Source organism: Galeopterus variegatus, unplaced genomic scaffold (genome assembly GCF_000696425.1).
Source record: "Galeopterus variegatus unplaced genomic scaffold, G_variegatus-3.0.2 Scaffold522, whole genome shotgun sequence".
NCBI classification, from domain to species: Eukaryota; Metazoa; Chordata; class Mammalia; order Dermoptera; family Cynocephalidae; genus Galeopterus; species Galeopterus variegatus.
This window is the reverse complement of record NW_007726633.1, coordinates 27,328-51,434: the sequence shown is the minus strand read 5'-3', so window position 1 is coordinate 51,434 and position 24,107 is coordinate 27,328. Positions and strand designations below refer to the sequence as shown.

The following is a 24,107-nucleotide window of genomic DNA, read 5'->3' as shown; positions in this document are numbered from 1 at the left end:
AAGCGGCGCACTGTAGCAGTGCGCCACCGGGCCGGCCCTGCTCTCAGTAAATTTCAAATAAATAATACAGTATTAACAACTATAGTCAACATGCTGTACATTAGATTCCCAGAACTTATTCATCTTTTTGGGGGGGGTAAATTTTATTAATTGATTGATTGATTTTTTTATTGATTATACATATTCATGGGGCAAGAGCTGACTTTCAGCACCTGTGCCCAAGATGTGGTGAGCAAATCAATGCTATCAGCATGCTCACCACCTCAAATTGCCAGAAGAATAATACTACCTGACTTCAAATTATATTACAAAGCTATAGTGACCAAAACAGCATGGTACTGGCATAAAAATAGACACTCAGACCAATGGAACAGCATAGAGAATCCAGAAATCAACCTACAGACTTACAGCCAACTGATCTTTGATAAAGACAATAAGAACATCCATTGGGAGGGCCGGCCCATGGCTCACTTGGGAGAGTGTGGTGCTGACAACACCAAGGCTTCAGGTTCAGATTCCTATATAGGGATGGCCAGTTAGCTCACTTGGGAGAGTGTGTGGCTGACAACACCAAGGCAAGGTCCCCTTACCAGTCATCTTTTGAAAAAAAAAATCCATTGGGGAATAGATTTCAGTAAATGGTGCTGGGAAAATTGGACATCCATACCCATATGCAGGATGAATTTAGAGCTGCATCTCTTGCCATGTGACAAAATCAATTCAAAATGGATTGAAGACCTGAATAAAAGACCTGAAACTGTAAAACTACTAAAGGAAAACACAGGGAAACACTTCAGGAAAAAGGACTGGGCAAAGACTTTATGAATAAGGCCCTAAAAGCACAAACAACAAAAGAAAAATAAATGGTATTATATCAAACTGAAAAGCTTCCACACAACAAAGGAAACAATCAACAGAGTAAAAAGACAATATACAGAATGGGAGAAAATATTTTCAAACTATACATCTGACGAGGGATTAATTTCCAGAATATACAAGGAACTCAAACAACTTCACAGTAAAAAAACAAATAACCCAATTAAAAAATGGGCAAAGGAGCTGAACAGATATTTTTCAAAGGAAGACATACAAATGGCCAACAAGTACTTGAAGGAATGCTCAACATCACTAATCATCAGGGAAATGCAAATCAAAACCACTTTGAGATACCACCTCACCCCAGTTAGACTGGCTATCATCAAAAAGACTGAGAATAACAAATGCTGGCAAGGATGTGGAGAAAAGGGAACCCTTCTACACTGTTGGTGGGACTGTAAATTAGTACAGCTACTATGGAAAACAGTATGGAGGTGTCTCAAGCAACTACATGTAGATCTACTGTACAACCCAGCAATCTCACTTCTGGGTATGTATCCAAATGAATAGAAATTATCATGTCGAAGGAATAGCTGCACTCCCATGTTCATTGCAGCTCTGTTTACAATAGCCAAGATATGGAACCAACCTAAATGTCCATCAACAGATGACTGGATAAGGAAAATGTGATATATAATATAATATATATATATACACATATACATACAGAATAGAGTACTGCTCAGCCATAAAAAAGAATGAAATTCTACCATTTGCAGCAACATGGATGAGTTTGGAGAAAATTAAATTAAGTGAAATAAGCCTGGAACAGAGGGGGAAAACATCACATGTCCTCACTCATAAATGGGAGCTAAGAGAGAAAGAAGGAAGGAAAGAAAGACCACAGTGGTGTGTTGAACTTACAGAAGGAGAGACCAGACCAAAAAAAAAAAAGAGTTGCTGTAGGAATTGCACTATACATCACAGTCTACTTGGAGTTAATACTGTAACACTTCACATCAAATACATCAAATACAGATGCTTTCAGCCATATAAGTCCATTTAACTTCTGCCATCATTTATGCCATAGTTATCATATGTTTTATATCTACATAAATCATAAACCTCACAATACAATTTTCTAAATTTTGCTGTAAATAGTCATAAGTAATTTAAAGAAATTGATAGGAAATATAGTCTTTTATATTTATGCATATATATGCCAACTTTTATATACTTCGTTCTTCCATAACAATCTAAGTCTCCCTGTGGTATCATTTGTATTCAGTCTAAAAAAGTTCCTTTGGCATTTCTAATAGATAATACTTGTCTGCTGGCTGGTTGGCTCAGTTAGAGCACAGTGTTATAACACCAAGATCAAGAGTTCAGATCCCAGTACCAGCCAGCCACCAAAACAAAAAAAAAAAGGTTTTTTACTGACAACTAATTCTCTTAGTTTTCTTTCATCTGAAAAAGTCTATTTCACTTTTAATCTTGAATGGTATTTTCTCCGGACATAGAATTCTGGGTTGACAGAGGTTTTTTCTTTCAACACTTTAGAAATGTTATCCCACTGTGTTTCCCTCCATCACTTATGAAAAAATAGTCCACAATAGTTTAAATCTTTGTTCCCCTGCATATGATGTTTCATTTTTCTCTGGATGCTTTTGAGATGTTTTATCTTTACCCTTGGTAGTCAGCAGTTTTATGTGCAACCTTGGCATGATTTTCTTCATATTTATTCTATGTGTGGTTTGCTGAGCGTCTTGAATTAGCAAATACATATCTTCGTCCAAATCTGGGACATTTAAAAAAATCTTTTTCTCTCTCTTCTTCAGACTGGATAATTTGTACTGATCTATCTTCAAGTTTATTGAGTCTTTTCTCTGTCATCCATTCTGAGGTAAAGCCCATTTGACTAATTATTAAAGATACCGTGTTTTTCAGTTCCAGAATTTCCATTTTCCATTTGAGGTGTGTTTGGGGGGGGGGGTTGTTTGTTTGTTTGTTTGTTTTTCTGGTGTCTGACCAGTACAAGGATCAAACCCTGGACCTTGGTGTTATCAGCACCATGCCCTAACCAACTGAGCTAACTGGCCAGCCCTTTGATTCATTTTTATATTTTCAATTTCTCTGCTCAGATTTTCTTTTTATTCATTACGAACTTATTTTTCTTTATCTCACTGAGCATATTTATAATAGTTGCTTTAAAGGTCTTGTATGATGATTCTAACATCTGATTTATCTCATGGTTGGTTTCCCTCAGTTGTCTTTTCCTGTTCTTTGTACGTTGAGGAATATTGCATTATATTCTGAACTTTGTAAGTACTAAATTCTGGATTGTGTTATGTTCCTCTGAAGAGTATTTATGTTTTCATTTTAGTAGGGATTTAGCTGTTTAGACTCAAACTGGAAACTGTCTTGTTGTGCTGTGCAGCAGCTCAAATCTCAATTCAGTAGTTTTGTTCTTAGCTGCAAGCTACTTTGAGTCTGCCCGACACATATGTGATTCAGGGATAAACTAAAGACTAGGTCACTGTTTATATGCAGCATTTGGTGTTCCTCTTCTCTACTCTCTTCTTTACTCGATTCCCCTCCCATTATCTAGCACCTGGAATTATTCCAGGCTCTGTCTTCTGATTCTTTAGGCCAGAAATATGACAGGTTTCATTATTAGTATTTTAGCTACCCTGTGTGGCAGCTAAGGCCTGTCTTCATGCTAAAGCCATAAAAACAGGAAACTCAATTGATGCCAGTCCCTCCTTTCAAATTTCAATTTCTTTCCCAAATATGCCTGATTTTATTTACTCTCCAGAACTGTCAAGTAGTTGCTATTTGCTATCTGCAGGAGGGCTGGTTTGTCAGGAACTTGTGTATAGCCCACTTAATTCAAAATAACTATTAATGTTTTCCCAGTAATTAAATATGCTGTAAAAAGTGAGAGTCATAATAGCATAGAATGGACAGAGTACTGGAATTTTTAAAAGAATACCTGATTCTTTATAATCTTAGAATGAAATTTTTTATAATCTTGGAATTGAGAAGGCCTCTTTAACTGTGATTCAAAATCCAAAATCATAAAAGAAAAGATTAATGAAGTCTCCTATATAAAGAAACTATCCATATTAAAAGACACCATAAGCAAAAAGTCAAAGACACACTGGGAAAAATATTTTTAATTCATATCACAGACAAAGATCTAATCTCTTGTATATATAAAGAGTTCTTGGAAATAAATAAGTTCCAAAAGAAACAAATGGACAAAGGATATAAATGGTTCTTAAGAAAAGAAATTACAAATGGTTCTTAAATATGTGGAGAGACACTTAACCTCCATCATTCTAAAAGAAAATCAAGACAAGTGTGAGGGACAACCTCATTAGTCGTATATGCAGTCCCATAGCTCAAAGGCTTTAAGTCCCCACATGCTCGTCTGCAAATGGGCACTAGGATTTCCCCAACAAGATGGAACTAGAGCTGGTTCTGTGACTGGATCTAAGAACAGAGAAAGTTCTAATGAAGTTAACTCATTCAACACCTTTCCCTTTGTAATAACCAGAGAAACCAGATTTGGTTCAATACTTGCAGGTCTGAGAAAAGAGCATACCTCAGCCTTTCTCAGATACCCATTTCCAGACATAAAGCCTCTTTCGCTCTCAGAAAATGTTACTTAAAGCATCCAAGTCCCAACACTCTAGCCAAAACCTCTTTTAATTTCTCTGTCCACAATGGAAATAGAACCCTTTAATTAACTTTAAATAATAATCTTTAGACTATCTTAGCTTTGGATGAAGCCCCTCATAGAATGTTAGAGTTAGAAGAGACCTGACACTTTAGCTTGATTCCTTCATTTTATTTGTTTTTATTACATATTTCCAAAGAATAACCTCCAACCCTCCTCATTTATAGATAAGCAGGCAAAGACCTAGTATGTCAGTTTAGGTCTTCTAAGACGCAGATGGCAAGATGGGGTTAGACATGTAAGAGATTTATTCAGGGAAATGTCCATGAAAGATAAAGAGAAGGAAACAGGATTTGGTGGATTGGGATGCAGGTCTGATGCCTGTGAAAGGAGAAAGGAAAGAAAGGAGGGTTGGGTAGGAAGAGTCTCCAACTGCAGTGCACTCCTAAGAAAGATTTGGTCAGACTAAAAGGGAGTCCCCAAGTCAGTTGCCCATTAGACAAGTCCTAATTCCCTCAGGAATGGGTCAGTGCTAGTACCGCTGCTGTTTTCAGCAATTGCCTAAGAGCAACCTAGGCAAAAAGCGACCTTGGTCTGAAAGTAGAAGTGGGTGGGCTGCCATGGAGGCCATCAGCCACTTACGTTCTTGACAGTGGTTCTCTTGAAGGAGACATAGTGACACATGTCCATGGCTTCCACACCCAGACTGGAGGAGGGATTGGTTCAAGCCAGCTAGCTTCAAGGCTGAAACTAGTGTGGACCCTCTGACACTTAATCCAACTCCTACCCTGTCCATGGTCCCTTTACATGCTCATAGATAGGCCTTCATTTCAACCATCTCCAGAAGGGAGGGAGGAACTGATAGAGCATGCTATGTCAAGATTTTCCAGGCTGTACACCATCATCCATCCTCAACCCCTGCTTCTCAGGGATGACCTCTTTGTGGCTTGGTTTTACATGCTCTCAATTTTGATATTATAAAGAAGCAAAGGAAGTAACAGTTATTATGCACCTACTGTAAACTATACATGATGCTAGAACCTTTAGATGCTTTATCTCGTTTAATCTTCACAATAATCTTGTGAGGTAGGAAGTATTATCACCAATTTATTGTTGAGAAAATGTGAACTCAAGGAGCTTAAGTCATGTGCTGAGGATCGTACAGTGAGTGGAGGAGCTGAGATTTGAACTATTGATAGATAATAAGACCAATAGAGAAACAAAACTTAATGAATTAAACTTGCTAGGCAAGGGAGCCCTGTGTTCATTCAGAAATCACCTCTCCCATCAATGCTTGAGTAAGGCTCACAGACTTTATAGTGAATAAATGTGGAAGATTTTGATTGGTTCTTAGGCCAAAGGACAATTTCTTTTTTTTTTTTTTTGTCTTTTGTCTTTTGTCTTCTTCCGTGTCCGGCAACGGATCGCAACCCTCAGTGTTGCCCCCGTACCGGACCGGGGACTGGCAATGGAATTGCAACCCTCGGTGTTGCCCCCGCGCCTCGCTCAGCCAGTGAGCAGGAACCGGTCTGTATGTGGGATCCGAACCCTCGGGTGGGAGCGCCGCCGCGCTTCCCAAGCGGCGCACTTATCCAGTGCGCCACCGGGCCGGCCCCCAAAGGACAATTTCAACATTCTACAACACTGGTTTATTCTGCTCCCCTAGTCCTTGATAGGATTTTTTGCTTTACACTTTTTAAAATTTATTTTTCACTGTGGTAAAGCACACATAACATAAAATTTACTACTAGTGATATTTAGTACACTTACAAGGTTGTGCAACCTTTACCACTATCTAGTTCCAGAACATTTCATCACCCAAAAGGAAACCCCATACCCATTAATCAGTTACTACATATTCTTCACTCCCCACAAGTCAATCACTAATCTGCTTTTGTCTCTGTGGATTTGCTGACTCTGAATGTTTCATATGAATGGGATCAGATAGGTGGCCTTTTGAGTCTAGCTCCTTTTCTTTAGCGTATTTTCAAAGCTCATCCATGTTGTAGCATGTACCAGTACTTCATTCCTTTTTATGGCTGAATAATATTACATTGTATGGTTATGTCACATTTGTTTATCCATTCATCAGGTGATGGGCATTTGGGTTGTTTCCATCTTTTGGCTATTGTGAACAATGCTGGTATGCACATTTGTGTACAAGTTTTGTTTGAACACCTGTTTCCAATTCTTTGGGTATCTAGGAATGTAACTGATTGGTCATATGGAAATCCTATGTTTAACTTATTGAGAAGCTGCCAAACAGTTTTTCATAGTGGCTACACCATTTTATATTCCCACCAGCAATGTACAAGGGTTCTGATTTCCCTACATGCTCACCAACACTTGTTATTTTCCATTTTTTTTTTTTTTTAGTTATCACCATTCTAGTGAGTGTGAAGTAGTATCTCATTGTGGTTTTGATTTGCATTTCCTGCATGACTAGTGATGTTGAGCATCTTTTTATATTCTTGTTGGTAACTTGGATATCTTCTTTGGAGAACTGTCTATTAAACTCCTTTGCTAATTTATAATTTGGGTTATTTGTATATTTGTTGTTGAGTTGTAAGAGTTCTTTATATATTCTAGATACTAGTCCCTTCTCAGATATGTAATTTGCAAGTATTTTTTTTTCCATTCTGTGTGTTGTTTTTTCATTCTCTTGATTCTCTCCTTTGATGGACAAAAGTTTTTAATTTTGATGAAGTCAAATTTATCTATTTTTTTCTATTGTTGTTGTGCTTTTGGTGTCATATCTAAGAAACCATTGCCAAAGATTTACCTCTCTGTTTTCTTCTAAAAGTTTTATGGTTTTAGCTCTTATATTTAGGTCTTTGATCTATCTTTAATTAATTTTTGTATATGGTGTGAAGCAATTGTCCAACTTCATTCTTCGATATGTAGATACCAAGCACCATTTGTTGCAGAGCCTACTCTTTCCCTATTGGATGGTCTTGGTACCTGCTGTGGGTTGATTGAATTGTGTCCAAAGTCCATATATTAGAAGCTGTAATGTTGAGGGTGGGAAATCCTAATATGGTAGCTGAAAGGTGGGGCCTTGAAAAGGTTATTAGATTGTAAGGACCACGCTTTAGTGAATGGATTAATAATGGTGGTCAGTGGTGTGGTTCTATGGGCTTTAAAAAAAAGAACATATGAGAATTTCTCTCTTTCTGCTCTGCTATTTTCTGCCCTGTGAGACCCCTGCATTGCTGTAAAGCTACCACCAAAGAAAACCCTCAACAGATGTATACCCTGGACTTTGGACTTCCCAGCATCTGAAACTGTAAGCAATAAATTTTTTCTTACAAATCTCCCAGTTCCAGGCATTTTGTTATAAGCAATAGAAACAAACTAATACAGTACTTTTGTTAAAACTCAACTGGACATAGACGTATGTATTTATTTCTGGACTCTCATTTATATTCCATTGACCTATAAGTCTGTCCTTATGCCAGTACCACACTGTTTATTTTTTTTTCCTTTTTGTCTTTTTTCGTGTCCGGCAATGGATCGCAACCCTCAGTGTCGCACCCGTACCAGACCGGACTGGCAACGGGATCACAACCCTCGGTGCTGCGCCCGCCCCTCGCTCAGCCAGTGAGCGGGAACCGGTCTGTATGTGGGATCCGAACCCTCGGCAGGAGCGCCTCCGCGCTCCCAAGTGGCGCACTGTAGCAGTGCGCCACTGGGCCGGCCCCACACTGTTTTGATTACTGTAGTGTTGTAGTAAGTGTTGAAATCAGAAAGTGTGATTCCTCCAATTTTATTTCTTTTTCCCTGATACAATTTGAAACAGCAAAGTTTCTCAGGGTCTTGTGATTCAAAAGAACAGTATTTCTCAACACTACTCTTGATGTTTTTATGATTCCAATGAACATGATTCCTAATATTATGACCTTGATATTCACTATCAGAAGAGCACTCTGTTTGTCCTTTTTGCAACCTTTCTTTTTTGTTTAAGAAGAGACCTTAAAAGGCTGATTCATGTTTCTAGGTCTTCACGGCTGTGTTTATTGCTACTCTGTATCCAGTTGATCATCAGTTGTTTAATTTGAGTCCATACCATGACTGATTCATGTTCCTTCTCTGCAATGTCATTTGATGAATCAGCTTTCAAAATAGCAGCTGCACAATAGCTTTCAAGATTCTGAAGTTTGAGCATCATATGACTCTGATGTAAAGATACTAATTAGAACTATAAGGAGGGTTTAAAAACACTTCTCAACCATAATTTAAGGTTTCACAAAACCTAGTCATGAGAATTGATTGCAAAAGGGTAGTTTTGAAAGTTAGGACTGGCCAGTTAGCTCAACTTGTTAGAGTGCAGCCTTGTAAAACCAAGGTCAAGGGTTTGGTTCCCCGCACCAGCCAGCCACAAAAAAGAAAAAAGAAAAAAATGAAAGCCAATTATCTTATTCTTGCATTTTGTATAAAGACCTTTCTACCTGAATGGAAGCATTATCCAAATATACAGGAGGAGGTATTTGCCGATCAACAGACACAACCTTATTCAACAAGTAGCCCATCTATTTCTATAATCTAATGCTGTGGTGGCAAACACTCAAGTCTCTTGTTGGGCATCAGCAATGACTGCTATAGGAAGGAAAAGATGTTGTATATAATATTCAAATGCAGGTATACAAAGCCAAGGAGCAACTATACTCACTAAATATTAGAAGGAAGTTTCTTGAACTCCTCCTGAATGATCTGCACTTCAACTATCGATGAGAGCAGACTAAGGCATTTGAGATACTATCAGAGAGAAGAAAAGTATTAAAATCCAAGAAAAGCATAAAATCCATTCCTATGTGGCAGGCTCCTTACTCCCTTCAAGGCCCCCATTGTGTAACAATATTCCTTTGGCTAGGAATGCAAACACAACTTGTAATGTTAGTAAATTTGTAATATATATCTGAAACCTCTGGGATTCATTATAGCTAAATATGTCTAAGGTGACAACCAAAAGGGTGCAGTTAGTCCTGCCAGCACAAGGATATCTTCCTTGATTAACTAGTTAAGCGTAAAAGTTAGTTAGTTATTGGTAAAAAAATAATAATGATAACCAAATTATTGGTTATTTCCTATGATGTGGCACAATTAGCGAGATTTTATATTATATGGCTTTACAGAAAAACTATCATCTTTTATAACTGAGGTATTTATGTTATATTTACTTGAGTTTTCTTAACACAAGCCACACACCTAAGAAATAAGTTTGGTCTATTATAATTAACTAGTTTTATTTACCTTAATATAATCAGCCTGTATGATATAACTTTTTTTTACAGTAAAGTTATTAATTGTGGACCAATCAGAAATGGAAATTGATTTTCACAAATGACCGTTATCACAATTGCAGCTGGCCGCATGTTTAGCAGAATACCCTAACAGAAGAGATCTCCCCAGTATTCTTAGAGACTAGTGACAAATCCAGCAGCAACTTAAATTTCCTCAGGTAGCGACTGAATCTAACAAGTGACCTGTGTACATATAGTTTGTCCTAGAATTAGGATGGTCAAAAAAATTAAAAATTTAAATTTTATTATTAAAAATAGTTAAGAGAATTAATCGGTAAATCAGTAGCCCTGTTTATAGCCATTGATCTTGATCCAAAGATCTTGGATTGAGCTGTCTACTTCCATAAAGTCTCTCCCTCTGGACTGCAAAGGTCCTTGAGATCCTGACTTGGTCACTTTGGAGAGTCTAGTGAGTGTCTGTGACAGTTTGTTATTGAGGCTTTTTGATGTTCCTTCTAGGAGACTCAATTTCTGAACTATAGCTTACAGCAGGAACTTTTAGGCAAGTGTAAGAAAACAAAACAGAAAGTCCTTCAGTATGATACAACTGGATGGCTCTGGTTAATTTATTTTAATAATCAGCAATGCTAGAATGAGGAAAGTAGAATCCTCTGTTGTAAATAACATACATTCATTTATAAAGCTTTAGTCAGTCATTTATATCATAAAATGTTTTTATGATAGTTCCCAACTGAAAGAGTATTTAAACCTAGAAACAAAAATTATTCATCAGTCTGTTTCAGTCATTGTTTCAATCATTGTACATGAACATGATGGTGCTTATTCTCAAACTGCAAAGTACATAGTTTTTGAAACAAATTAATATTAATAGCAAGACTGAATATCTCTTTTTTTTTTTTTCCTTTTTGTCTTTTTTCGTGTCTGGCAACGTACCGCAACCCTCAGTGTCGCGCCCATACCAGACCGGGACCGGCAACGGGATCGCAACCCTCGGTGCTGCGCCCGCCCCTCACTCAGCCAGTGAGCGGGAACCGGTCTGTATGTGGGATCCGAACCCTCAGTGGGAGCGCCGCCCGGCTCCCAAGCGGTGCACTGTAGCAGTGCGCCACTGGGCCGGCCCTGAATTTCTCTTTTGATGTGTCATATTTAATTTATTTTCATCCTGGGTTTGGGAAACAAAAGAATTTTCTTAATAGTTTTGAGTTAAATAACATCTGGAGATGAATGACCAAAAAAAAAGGTTATTCCTATAATCCTCTTTTCTTGAGCAAATCTCTGTGGTATCCCAGTGACCACCTGGGAAACCCCAAAGTCAGTTTAGATACCAAAAACTCTTTTTCTTTTTTTACCTTTACCAAAATATACATTATATGGGCCGGCCCGGTGGCGCACTGCTACAGTGCGCTGCTTGGGAGCCGGGCGGCGCTCCCGCTGAGGGTTCGGATCCCACATACAGACCGGTTCCCGCTCACTGGCTGAGCGAGGTGCAGCCGCAACACCGAGGGTTGCGATCCCATTGCCGGTCCCGGTCCGGTACGGGCGCAACACTGAGGGTTGCGATCCGTTGCCAGACACTAAAAAAGACAAAAATATATATATATATACATTATATGGAGTTTATCATTTTAACCATTTTTAAGGGCATTAAACATTTGACACCAAAGTCAGTTACAAATCTTAAGTACTAAATTTAAATCACCCTTAAATACAGTCAATATTAATATGAAAAATTACCGGAAAATAATATAATATTTTTAGAATTCACATAGATAGCTCAAGTTTAGATTCAAGTAATTTGCGGTACTTTCTGAAGTCATAAGAAGCATATTTTTTTAAAAAAGCCTAGGGGCTGGCCTGTGGCTCACTTGGGAGAGCGTGGTGCTGACAACACCAAGTCAAGGGTTAAGATCCCCTTACCGGTCATCTTTAAAAAAAAAAAAAAAAAGCCTATCTTCAAGCTGTTGCCACCACCCCAGGGCCCACCTGGGGTCCTGAGGTATGGAGTCAGGGGAAGCTGAACCAGGTAAAGAGCACACCAAAAACACTATTTCCATGTGGGTGGCCCACCATAGCCACTGCAGTTGCCATGGCTGGTAGTCTCTATAGCAGCAGTCACAGCTACCATGCAGATGGCATGCCAGACTCTCAACTTCATTGACACAAAGAGAGAAACCAGCGGAGACCAAAAAAGAAGAGGTCCTTTCTCTTCACCAAAGCACACTCCAGAGTAATAGAAGAAGCATCTGATTTATGATAATAGGGGAGGACTTACTGCTGTCTCAGTAGTGGAAAGATCATCTAGGCAACAGACCAACAGAGGAACAGTTAATCTATCAGATGGAGAGAACAAATCTGTGGTTGTTAGATGGAGAGGGGGCAGGGGAGGGGGAGAGATTGGATAAGGGGCATAAAGAATAAGTATGATTTGTAACAATGAATATGCTAATAAAAAAGCCTATCTTTTTCATGAAAACATTATTATAATTTAATTTAGATGAACACATTTTTATAAATAATTATTAAAGCAGTGTTAGCTTATCTGACAAGTAAAGCTAGTACAGGAAAATTATTAGGCTTTCTTTGAGAAAGTAAATCAAGTTTTCATCACCTAGAATATTGTTAGAATTGCTAAAATTGTAGGGCCGGCCCGTGGCTCACTCAGGAGAGTGTGATAACACCAAGGCCACGGGTTCGGATCCCTATATAGGGATGGCCGGTTGGCTCACTGGCTGAGCGTGGTGCTGACAACACCAAGTCAAGGGTTAAGATCCCCTTACCAGTCATCTTTAAAAAAAAAAAAGAATTGCTAAAATTGTGATTAAATCATAAATAAGTCATATTATCAAACCAAACTAATTTCAAAGGATCACCCTAAGTAGAAATATTGTTTTATTTTTTCCTTTTATGATAATGTTTCAATTATTAAGTTACTTTAGTTGGTTGAAAGCTCTGAGTGGCCTGCATATATATATATATATATATACACATATATATTTCTTTCTTTCTTTTTTTTTTTTTTTACATTGTAACTTAGTAATCACGGCCATTGACTTAGTTCAGTTATTCCCTTTTTCCCTTCAGAGTTCAGCTTCAGCTGGAGAGAAAAGAAAAGTCTTTAAAGAGTCAGCATATTTAAAGGGTTACAAGTTAAAATTTTCTCTTTTTACATTGTAACTTAGTAATCACGGCCATTGACTTAGTTCAGTTATTCCCTTTTTCCCTTCGGAGTTCAGCTTCAGCTGGAGAGAAAAGAAAAGTCTTTAAAGAGTCAGCATATTTAAAGGGTTACAAGTTAAAATTTTCTCTTTTAAAAATTCTTGAGTTTCCTTATTTTAAGTTCACATAAGTGCTTATTCTCTAAAAATCAATTAGCACAGAGCTCTTGTAGATTCCAGGGGACCCTAAAATCTGATTTAGAAGTTTATTCTTTTTTAAATGTTAGATTTGTCTAAATGGGTTAGATATTCCTAAAGAGTGCATAAAATCAAAGCCTTTATCACTAACAAAAAGGCTAACCATTGCAGAACTGAGTTTTTGTTTCTCCTTTTATTTTAAAACTTCAGGGGGGTATAAAACTTACTAAAATGAAACTTTTCCCAAAAAGTTTCCTAAAATGGCCACTGTGATCCTAAACTATCTTTAATGAAAAACTGTTATTTATACCAGCCAGCTGCCGAAAAAGAAAAAGAAGAACTGTAATTTTAACAAATGGGTTCAGGAATTAGGGTTACAATAACAGAAACAATAGGAAGCAAGAATTCAGCCAGGAGGAGTTTGAGGTTAGACTCTGGGCATCATCCAATCCATTGAGGGCCTGAATAGAACAAAAAGGCAGAGGAAAGTTGAATTAACTCTGCCTGACCAATTGAGCTGCAACATCGATCTTCTCGGGACTCCTGGTTCTCAGGCCTTCAGTCCTGGATTGGAACCTGAACCACAAGCTCTCCTGCCCTCAGGCCTTTGAACTACACCACTGGCTTTCCTGGGTCTCCAGCTTGCAGATGTCAGATTGTGAGTCATCTCAGCCAATGCCTTATAATAGAATCTTTTATATATATATTCTATTTCTCTGGAAAACCCCGTTTCATACAAGAGAGGGAAAAGATTCTGGTTGTCTCTTAGACCAAACATGAGCAGCTTCAACATTCCATAAAATGGGTTTATTCTGGCATCCTAGTCCCTGGTGTGATTTTTAAAAGCTGAGATATATTCTGAAGCAGTTTGGAGAATAAAAGAAAAAAATTGAGATATAATACATATACCATAATATTTACCCTTTTAAAGTGAACAATTCAGTGATTTTGATTATGTTCACAAAGTTGTACCACCATCACCACTAATTTCAGAACATTTTCTTCACTCCACAATGAAATCCTGTACCCATTAGCAGTCACTCCCCATTTCTCCCTCCCCCAGCCCCTGGCAGCCACTAATCTATTTCCTATTTCCATGGCCTTGCCTATTCGGGACATTTCATATAAATGAAATCATATGCTATGTACCTAGCTATAAGTGGTCTATTTTCTTTCACTTAGCATAATGGCTTCAAGGTTCATCCGTGTTGTAGCACGTATCAATACTTCATTCCTTTTTATGGCTGAATAATAATCCATTGTATGGATATAACACATTTTGTTCATCCTTTATCAGGTAATTTGGGTTACTTAATTTGGATTATTTCAACTTTTTGGCTATTATGAACAACACTGTTATGAACACTCATGGACAAGTTTCTGTGTGGACATATGTTTTTATTTCTCTTGGATATATACCTAGGAGTGGAATTCTGGATCGTGTGGTAACTCTACATTCAAACTCTATGTTTAACTTAGGAAGAGAGATAGCTATAGGAACTGCCAACTTTTGCAAAGCGACATTTCCACAGCAATGTATGAGTGTTTCTTTTTAGGAACACTAAAATATCATGCTTCCCTAAAAAGACCTTCAGGAGCCTCCAAAATGAAGCAAACACAGATCATTCAGGAGAATCAAGAGGGATAAGTGATGCTGTCTTCATGCATACTCTGCCAGCTACCATTCCCATGGTGGGAATAATATAACTGGAAAAGGTTCAAAGCTTGTCTCTGACCTACCAGAAGTCATACACGACACCACTTCTGGTCTGAAAGCCCAACAAGCTAGTCTAAATTCATTAACTAGAGTTGTTGTGGACAATCATAAGGCCCTTCATTTCCTCTTAGTCTACCAAGGGAGAATTTGTGCTGTAGCAAATATTACTTGCCACACCTATATAAATACTACAAGACAAATAGAAAAAGCCACCTGACTCTCTAAAACAGACCCAACTGGATTCTGGGACTTTCTTCATTGCCTGGATTTCATAATCTAGGCCTTTGGTTTTGAGACTTATTACAAGGACTAAGATTTACTTTATTCTCATAATTGACTATGTTACAATTGGCTGATGTAGCCTGTCCAGAAGCTTAAATGCTACTGCACAGGCATTGTCACGTGAGATGGTCCACTAACTCATCCTATACCAGAAGAAGAAAAGTTTAATTCTGGTTCAATTACAGACTACTTTCAGTGGATGCTCAGCAAATCGATCTTAATCAGCAAAATCTTAGCAAGGATGAAAACCTAGATATAATGGAGACCTAACTTTGTCTATCCTTGACCGAAGAGGAGAACTGAGAAAGAACAGCTCACGACAGCTGGAACTGATCTGATGTTCACAGCTAGACCCTAATATTATTACAAGCTGATCTGATGATGCTTATAGGCCATTTTTTTTCTCCTGTTCTCCAGTTCTCTTCTCCCAGAACACCAACCTCAGACAAGGTTACTCTGCAACCATGATCAAAGAAAACAAAACAATGCCAAGCTGATCTGATGATGCTTATAGGCCATTTTTTTTCTCCTGTTCTCCAGTTCTCTTCTCCTAGAACACCAACCTCAGACAAGGTTACTCTGCAACCATGATCGAAGAAAACAAAACAATGTCCAAATCCAAAAAACAAAGCCAAAAAATCCATAAACAAAACCAAAGCCCGAATCCTATAATCAGTTCTTTCTAATATCCTCTTACTGAGACATTGCATGTTCTCCATGGTGTTTATCCTCCCTCACTGAGTAATAAATTTAACTTGCTTAACTACAGGTGTGTTCCTTGTAGTCTTTGGCTGATGCACATTGACAATATATATTAATTACATTTCTAAAAAGCAATACAAACGTGATGCATGAATGTGGCAACTCCTGGCCACTACACAATGCTTCAGGAAAAAGCTGGGCTGGGGTGGGGGAGGAGGGTCACATCCCAAGATGTGTTTCTCCTCCGCCCCTTAGTCATAGCAGCTGCTAGCTATGTGGGTCCACCCTCTACCCCTACTTGTCACAACTCTGCCATCCCTGATAGGCATTTCAGCATGAAATGTGAGCCACCAACTGCTCATAGGAGCCTGACAGTCAAAGGCCTTGTTCTCCACCTGTGATCAGCATTGGGTTCTGATACTGCTGCCAACCCTGAGTCAAGACATGAATGATGAGGAAAGATCACAACTTATGAGCCAAGAACTCCTCCCCCCAAAAAACTGTGAACAGAGCCTGCCACCTTGGGCTTCAGCATCTAATGGTATGAGCCCCAAGTGAGACTGCCTCTCATCCTCCAAGGAAGACTCAGGTAGCCCCAAGACCCAGAAACTTCTCCCAGCACCCACTCCTCCACGTGGCCCCAACCCTGGCTCTGGACCCCACCCTCCTACATGCATCAGTCTGGCTGAGCCCTGATCACCATGAATTAGATGATGCCCTTATGTCAGCTCCCTCAGCCAGTGTGGGAGGCTGTTGAAAGCAATGACTGCGTTTTATTCACTTTATACTCCAAGAGCCTGGTTCAGAGACTACAATGTCAGCTCCCTCAGCCAGTGTGGGAGGCTGTTGAAAGCAATGACTGCGTTTTATTCACTTTCTACCCCAGAGCCTGGTTCAGAGACTACTCCTCATCAGTGTGTGATAAGTTAGAGAGGAAGGAATTCAATGAAGGGAGACAATCTTGTCCCCCAGACTGCCTGAGAGCAGTGGCTTCACCTTTTCACTGCCACCTCCTCTTCCCCGTGGTAAAACCCAACACAAGATTAGGCTCAAGGTGGGCATGTAGATGAGTGTTGGCTTCATTCAAGATTCAAAAAATCTTCACCTACAGTATTTCTGGATAATACCTTTATTTAGCTCAAGTAGATGTTTCCTACACATTTCCAGATACTTGGGTTGGAATTTTCTCTAATACATTAAATAAATGGTCCTTAAGCTCTTATATATGATAAATGCAAAAATTCAAGCACAATGCAGGATAGAATAAAAAAGGCCATTTTGTACGAACATTAAAAATAGACATTTTAATACAGGGTGTAGAAAAGGGAGACCAGCAGAAGGTGATTTAAATACCACCTCCTCACTCTGACCCTGGTCCTGGGGTCTGGATATGTGCACTCCCTCTGCTGTCTACTCCTCTTAGACACAAGCCCCACCCATCCTGGACAGGAACAGGCACTTTCCAAGACCAGAATGCAGCCCTGTTTGTTCCTGCCTGCATGGATGGCAGAGGAAGTTGGCTCCACCCCAGGTACAGCATCCCACACTTGTGTGGTCAATTTGCTTAGCCTTGTTTAAACAGCAAGACCACCTCTGTGCCAGTATCCTAGGCTGTCTCTTCTCTTCATTCTTGGCAGCTCCCAGTTGTCAAAGAGATTGGATAATTCCTTATGTGGCCTGCTCGAAATGTTTCTCAATCTAGTCAGCATCCCCATAGAGCCAGCCAGCTGCTGGGTCCAGGGGCTTCTAGAGAACTCTTCAGAGATTCTCAGAGGCCTAAGGGCCTCTTAACCTACCATGCCTCCTAGCTCAAGCTCAACTTCAGAAGACCCCATTGGCTCCTGTGTGGCCTCTGCATGCACAGGGTCTATGGTCAGTAGGAAGAGGGGCAAGTTTGGGTAGGGGCAGGCATGATCCCTCAAGATTGCCCACAGCCCAGATAGCAAAAGATCAGCCAAACCAGTATCTGTGAGTTTCAGGCTGAAGCTTAGACTTCCCTGGGCCAGCCCCTTGGTCTGGTGCCCAGCCAGGCCAGGTAGACAGAGTCTAGGCTTCAAGGCTCTCGGGCTCCTAAGAGCGCATTTGCATTTGGAAGTACTCGCAGCGGGCATGCTTCATGGTTAGCCCGTAGATGGGGGTCATGTCCACCTTCACACCCGGCAGCACGCTGAATTCCACCTGCTGCAGCAGGATGGCCAGGAACAGAAAGACCTCCAAGCGGGCAATGGTCTCCCCGAGGCACTTCCGCTTGCCCAGGCCAAAGATAATCACCTTCTCACCCAGTGCCTTGTTGACAGTACCATCGGGGGTGAGAAACCGTTCAGGCTGGAACTCGGATGGGTTACTCCACAGCTTCCTGTAACCAAAGGGAGGCACCTGAAGTGGCAGCTTGGAGGCTCAGAAGCATTAAGTGGGTTGAGTCTCAGCCCCAAAGGATAGGGAATGGGCAAGTGACCCACAGACGAGAGGGTCTGAAGCCCAGGAGAGAGTGGGTCCAGCCAGCCTAGGAGTTTCCTCTGTCCCTCTCAACTTACTGGTCATGGTTGATCTGCCACTGGTTCACAAAGACACAACGCCCCTTGGGGATGTAAAATCCATTCACATTTGTATCTCTTGTGGTGCTGGGGAGGGAGGAAGCTCAGTCAGCCTCAGAGGCACAAGGGGATCTCCTGTCTCCCATGCCATGGCCCTCCCACTATCCCTAATCAGGTATGTGTACTGGAGTAAGACCCAATATCAGACAGCAGTAGATCTATGGAGCCTCACCTGTGCGGGATGGTGAAGGGAAGGAAGGAGGAGTGTCGGAAGGTCTCCAGAATGAATGCCTCCAGATAGGGCAGCTGGGGTCTGTCAGAGAGCCGGGGCCATCGCGCCCTGCCAATCACTGTGTCTGCAGAACACAAAGGACCAGATGGATTAAGAGGCTGCACAGACCTTGGCCAGGTTCCATGCCTTGAGCCCTTTGAAGGGACCCACCACTTACCCAGCTCCTCTTGGATTTTGCTTTGTACCCTGGGGTTTGTTACTAGGTACAGGAGGCTCCAGGAGATGGAAGTTGTGACTGTGTCAAATCCTGGACAGGGTAGAATGGAAGGAGAAGTTAGGCAGATGGTGAGTCAGGGCATTTGGGCATAGGAAGGGCACAATGGGGTAGTTCATACCAGCTCCAAAGAGGTCCAAGACAACACTAACAATCTTCTCGTCTGACAGCTGAATATTAGCATTCTCATCCAGTCTCTTATCCTGACAGTGCTTAATCAGGCTGTCTGTGATGTCCCGGATGTGGCCCTGGATCAGGAAGGCCCACAGGTGAGCAAGATCCCAAAGCCAAACCCACCTCTCCATCTAGGCCTGGTCCCTCACTATCTCTAGCACCTCTGTTCAAGAGGTGATGCCCCCTGAGGCTGCTATCCCAGCTTCTCTCTGCCTCTCCAAGGCTCTTTTTTCTTACCTTAGAACACTGGTAGCTTCAACTCAAGGGACACCTTACACAAAGTCTGGTACTGTTATCTCAAGAGGTGATGCCCCCTGAGGCTGCTATCCCAGCTTCTCTCTGCCTCTCCAAGGCTCTTTCTTACCTTAGAACACTGGTAGCTTCAACTCAAGGGACACCTTACACAAAGTCTGGTACTGTTATCATCTGGATGTGCTCTTTAACTTTTTTCTACCACAAGGACAGGTTACTTCTTTAACACTTCCTGGTCCCCACAACAACTGGCCCAGGGTTCTACGTGGGGTAGCTATTCAGTGGCTATTACTGTCTGATGGAAGCATATAAGGTCTGGTCAAGAAAAAGTTCTATATCCCTGCCAAGGATAAGGTTCACTCCACAACCAGCTTCAAAATCTCATAGAGAAGCCTCCCTGAGGACTTGCCAAACCTCATGCTCTCCCTCTTATCTCTGACCTCCCAGTCCCTGACCCTGCCTGCTTTCTACCACCCACCCACCTCTCCCCAGCCCATACCTTCTCAAACGTTTTGTAGTGCTCCTTGACTATCTTCTGCGTGAAGCTGTAGAACTTTTTATTCAGGTCCTTGAAGGCATCCAGAGCAGAGTTGGGCAGGTAACGGAGGACAGGGATGAAATCAGCTGGGTTTCCAGAGGCAACCACCTCCCCGAACTCATTACTCAGGTTGACTATGCTAAGGAGCTCTTCATGGTCGTGGTCATAGCGCTGGCCAAAGCATATGGCACAGATGACATTGGTCACCGACACCACCACATACTTGTAGGGGTCAAAGTGCCCAACCCTTGACATCAGCTCCTGGAACTTGCTGATGAGGGCTTCAGCCTCCTTGCTCACATGCTCCTCCAAGTAGCAGGAGGACAAGGAAGCTGGGTTGGAGGCAATGGAGAAACTTTTTAGGGCGTTCTGGGCTAGGCGCCGGCGAGCAGCCCACACCGGTCCAGAGTCTGGGTTGAAGGTCAAGCTCTGGCCATCAGTGATGAGGGTGAAGCTGTAGAAGTCAGGCCGGCCCTTGAAATCATCCCCCTGTCGCACCAGGGCCTGCCGGATGGTGTCCAGGCCACTTAGCACTACCACGGGTGTGGAGCCAATGCGGATCTGCAGCACGTCCCCATACTGCTGGCTCATCCTCGACAGCGCCAGGTGTGGGTTCTTCCCCAGGGTCAGCACATGCCCTATTAGAGGCCAGCCCCACGGCCCTGGTGGACTCTTCAGGCCTTTGGGAACTGGAGGCCTTGAGGCCCTGACCACCCAGAATACCAGGCAGAAGATGGAGGAAGCCAGGAGAAGCTCCGTGGCTGAGAAGGAGTTTTGGAGTTCAAACACAGAAAGCATGATCAGCGTAGGGATCTTTGAGGTGGCTGCTAAGAGGTGGGGCAAGAAGAAAAGATCAAGCCATCAGATGGGGGGATACGAGGAGCCAATACCTTAAAGTGTCAGCATTCTGGTCAAGGGATGGGGAAACCTTCCCACCCAGAATTGCTCACTGTGCATTAAGGGAAGGAAGAGGTGGGGGGAAACTTTGTCAAGCTGTCACTGTGTACCAAGAATTTCACAGTCATTCTTCATTCAGTCCTGGCCACAAACCTATGAAGTAGGCTGCAGTGAGGCTCACAGAGGGTAAGTAACTTGTCCAAGGTCACACAGCCAGGAAGCGTTGCATACAAACTCTCAAAGCAAGTTGCCTAATTCCAGAGCAGTTTAAGAGAACTTTAACTGTTCTACCTATCTAAAACAGTGTCTTCCAATGTCAAGCTGTGATTTCCATATAGCACCAGTACTATTATTTACTTCACATTTTCCTGAAATCACCTTTAATCCACCCACATAGCATCATCCTAAACAGTAACTGTGTGAAAGTGCAGCTTTGATTTTTTTCCCAACACATTAAAATAAACACATAATCAATGTGTTTCACCCCAAATCCCCTTGAATTCTATCCACCACACAGGAAAACCATGCTATCAGGGGAATTAGGGGTCATCCGTTCCTTTAGTCTCATTTTGCATTTGGGGAACTTGACTTCCAGAGGGGACACTGACTTGCTTAAAATCACCCAGCAATTAGTGACAGAGGCAGGACTCAGACCTCATAGGGAAAGTTCCCAGAGTGGTCAGATCAATAAAAGAATTTTTCCAAAACTCTCAGTTCTCCACTGCTCAGTCTCAGGATCTAGAGAATCCTGCCAGACCCTGGAGCAAGGTGGGATGGGGAGGGGACATGGATGCTACTGCCCAAGCCACACTGCTCTCAGCTCCAGCTCTGAGCTCAACTGACCCACAGTTTAAAAGCAGCTAGAGACCAGCTAGATTGAGCACCCAGTCACAGAAATCCAGGCCAGGGTTTTTCTTGGGCTCAATTCTCAATGAATGAATTTTGTGGGCCTCTCCCTTTTGCTGTCACCAGAGAGCAGAGAATAAATGGAAGGGTCCCACCAGGTCAGGGCTGTAAGAAAACTCCAGACTAGAATCAGGGAAATCAGGAATGGATCTGAACTTAACAGAAGCTGAGGCAATACTTTCTAGGCTTGGTCTAGAAACGTTGTGCAAATTAATAGACCACTTTCTCCAAGGCATTGGGCTCTGCCTTGGGCATCTGCCTGGTGCCCTGGACTGGAGGTCAGGAGACTCAGTGTTCCAGTCCAAATAGCCTTGGACTAATCATTTTACCTTTCTGGGCTCCAATTACATCACCTAAGAGAGAGAGTGGGACAAGATTTTCCAATTCAGAGTAGGCAGCTGGATTCTAAGGAAGACCCAGATCCACCCTGGGGAACTTCACAGTTTTACGGGAAAGGTTTTTCCATAGGATAACCCCACAACACAGGGAGATGTATGATTCCTACCTCAGGTACTATAGCCACCTCATTGTGTAGGGAGGCTTCCTGAAGGAGCTGAATCATAAAGCACACTAGATCTCTGATTCCCTGAATGAACCAGGGACTCTGCCAGGTCTTTGTGTGCTATGGTGTCCCTTTTTGCACAATGGGTGCCCCAAGGATCTCCAGCCTTTGTAAGATAGGAGGCCAAGGGAGATGTGACTGGTGAGTTTTCAGAGAATGGTGTTTCCAGTTCCCTGCAGCTGGCAGTCTGTCACACTGATTGCCTCCCAACAAAGGACAGAGAAGACAGTCAATGGGATAGGGAAGTCCCCTGGGTAGTGCCCAGGACTCCTGCTCAGATGAGCCTCTCTTGTCCGGGCCAGACATCTCAGCTCTGACAAGCCACCCCTTGGGAGGGTAGAGCCCACCAGTGGTAGCTTGTAGATAGGGCAGGGTATAGCTGGTAAAAACCCAGCCCACTTCCTCCATCTAGCCTGCCCACCCAGGGAGAAGCCTCCCTCATCACACAGCCTGAGGAAGGGATGCACATGCTCCCAGCTTCCCTCAGCTGTGTCCTCATTCCAGCCTGCCAGGTGACTCTGATGGGGAAGCCTCAAGGTAGACAGAGATAGTAGAGGATGGAGCTGGAGCCTAGGTCCTACCGTCCTGAATGGGGGGCCATGCATATCTAGAGGTCTGATACTAGCTGTGGGACCTTGGGCAAGTCCTGCTCTTCCTCTGGCCTCAGTTTCCCCTCTCAGGGACTGGACTGCTTGGTCACTAGGGACACGCTAAGCTTCCTTTTTTGGAGGTGCTAGGCCAGTGGCTACCTAGGAAGACCTGGAGGCACCAAAATTTTCCTTTTATTGGGAGGGTAGGGCAAGCCAGAAACCCCCCCCACACACACACACACTCACCTGTGGCGGTGAGGAGGTGCTGAGCTGAGCCGGGAAGAGTAGGAAGACCTGGAGGCACCAAAATTTTCCTTTTATTGGGAGGGTAGGGCAAGCCAGAAACCCCACACACACACACACACACTCACCTGTTGCGGTGAGGAGGTGCTGAGCTGAGCCGGGAAGAGTGGTCTCTGGAGCCAGGGACCCCAAGGAGGATCAGGAAGGCTCCAAGGAACTGCCACCTTCAGCGTGAGGGCAAAGGCACCACCACCTTTATAGGCAGGCCCTTGCGTGTGGCCACACCTCCTTCTCTATTGGTGATGTGACAGAGGGAGGGGTTGCCTAATGTGGGGTGATCACTCTAGGATGGAAGGGGGGGTGCGGTGGAGACAGGCCAGAACCCACTATGGAACCCACCTCATCTAGGTGCCAGTACGTAAAAGGGTGGGAGCTGGGGACACCTGGGACCCCCAATTCCAAGGCACCCCATGGGCAGCACAGAACCCAGCCGAAGCAGGGGTTTGAGGGAGAATTCCCAGGACAACCCAGAGAGAGGGTATGAGGGGGCTCCGTGCCAGGGCACGAGTACTCGGCTCCATGATTTTTGCACCCACGGGAACACCAGGCGTGCAACTGCCTTCCCCTCACTACTAGCCAACGTGCGCCAGGCAGGCAGGGGCGGGGCTGTCCTGTGGTGACCTCTTTCCCCCGTGTTACTGAGTCCCGGCTCGCGTGAGAAGCGCGGCGACCCCAGCCCCGAGGTCATGGGGGCCGGAAGGCCAAAGGCGCCGCTGGGCTGGCCCTGTCCCCTAGAGCCGGGCGACTATCCGAAGTTCGAGCTTGTTGATCGAGGGGCGGGAAAGGAGGAAGGACGTGCAGTCTCGCTGAGTGCTCACTAGCGTCTCGGCGCTGCCTCTAGGGTCACCTTGGGCATAGTGCAACCCAGGGATACCTCCGGCCGGGACCCACTGGCCCGCGAGGTTCCCTCTTGGCTCCCGGGGTTGCTGGCGCTTTGGTTGGCGGGGCCGAGATCGGGCGGCGGAGGAAAGGGGTGGAGGGAGGCCCTGGGCGCGGCAGGGGGTGGAGGGGCGCAGGGACCGGGGAGGGTCC

At 42.9% G+C, this 24,107-nt stretch overlaps 1 protein-coding gene across 1 annotated transcript; it reads right to left on the bottom strand.

Moving 5' to 3' along the window:
* Window positions 1-17,883: 17,883 nt before the first annotated feature.
* Window positions 17,884-20,615, bottom strand: LOC103588057 (cytochrome P450 1A1). Its single transcript, XM_008569638.1, has 6 exons — window positions 19,779-20,615; window positions 18,975-19,101; window positions 18,797-18,886; window positions 18,580-18,703; window positions 18,348-18,434; window positions 17,884-18,169 (listed from the first exon to the last, which is right to left on the bottom strand). Exons 1-6 carry the CDS (start codon window positions 20,613-20,615, stop codon window positions 17,884-17,886), a joined length of 1,551 nt encoding a protein of 516 aa, XP_008567860.1.
* Between the last annotated feature and the right edge of the window lie 3,492 nt (window positions 20,616-24,107).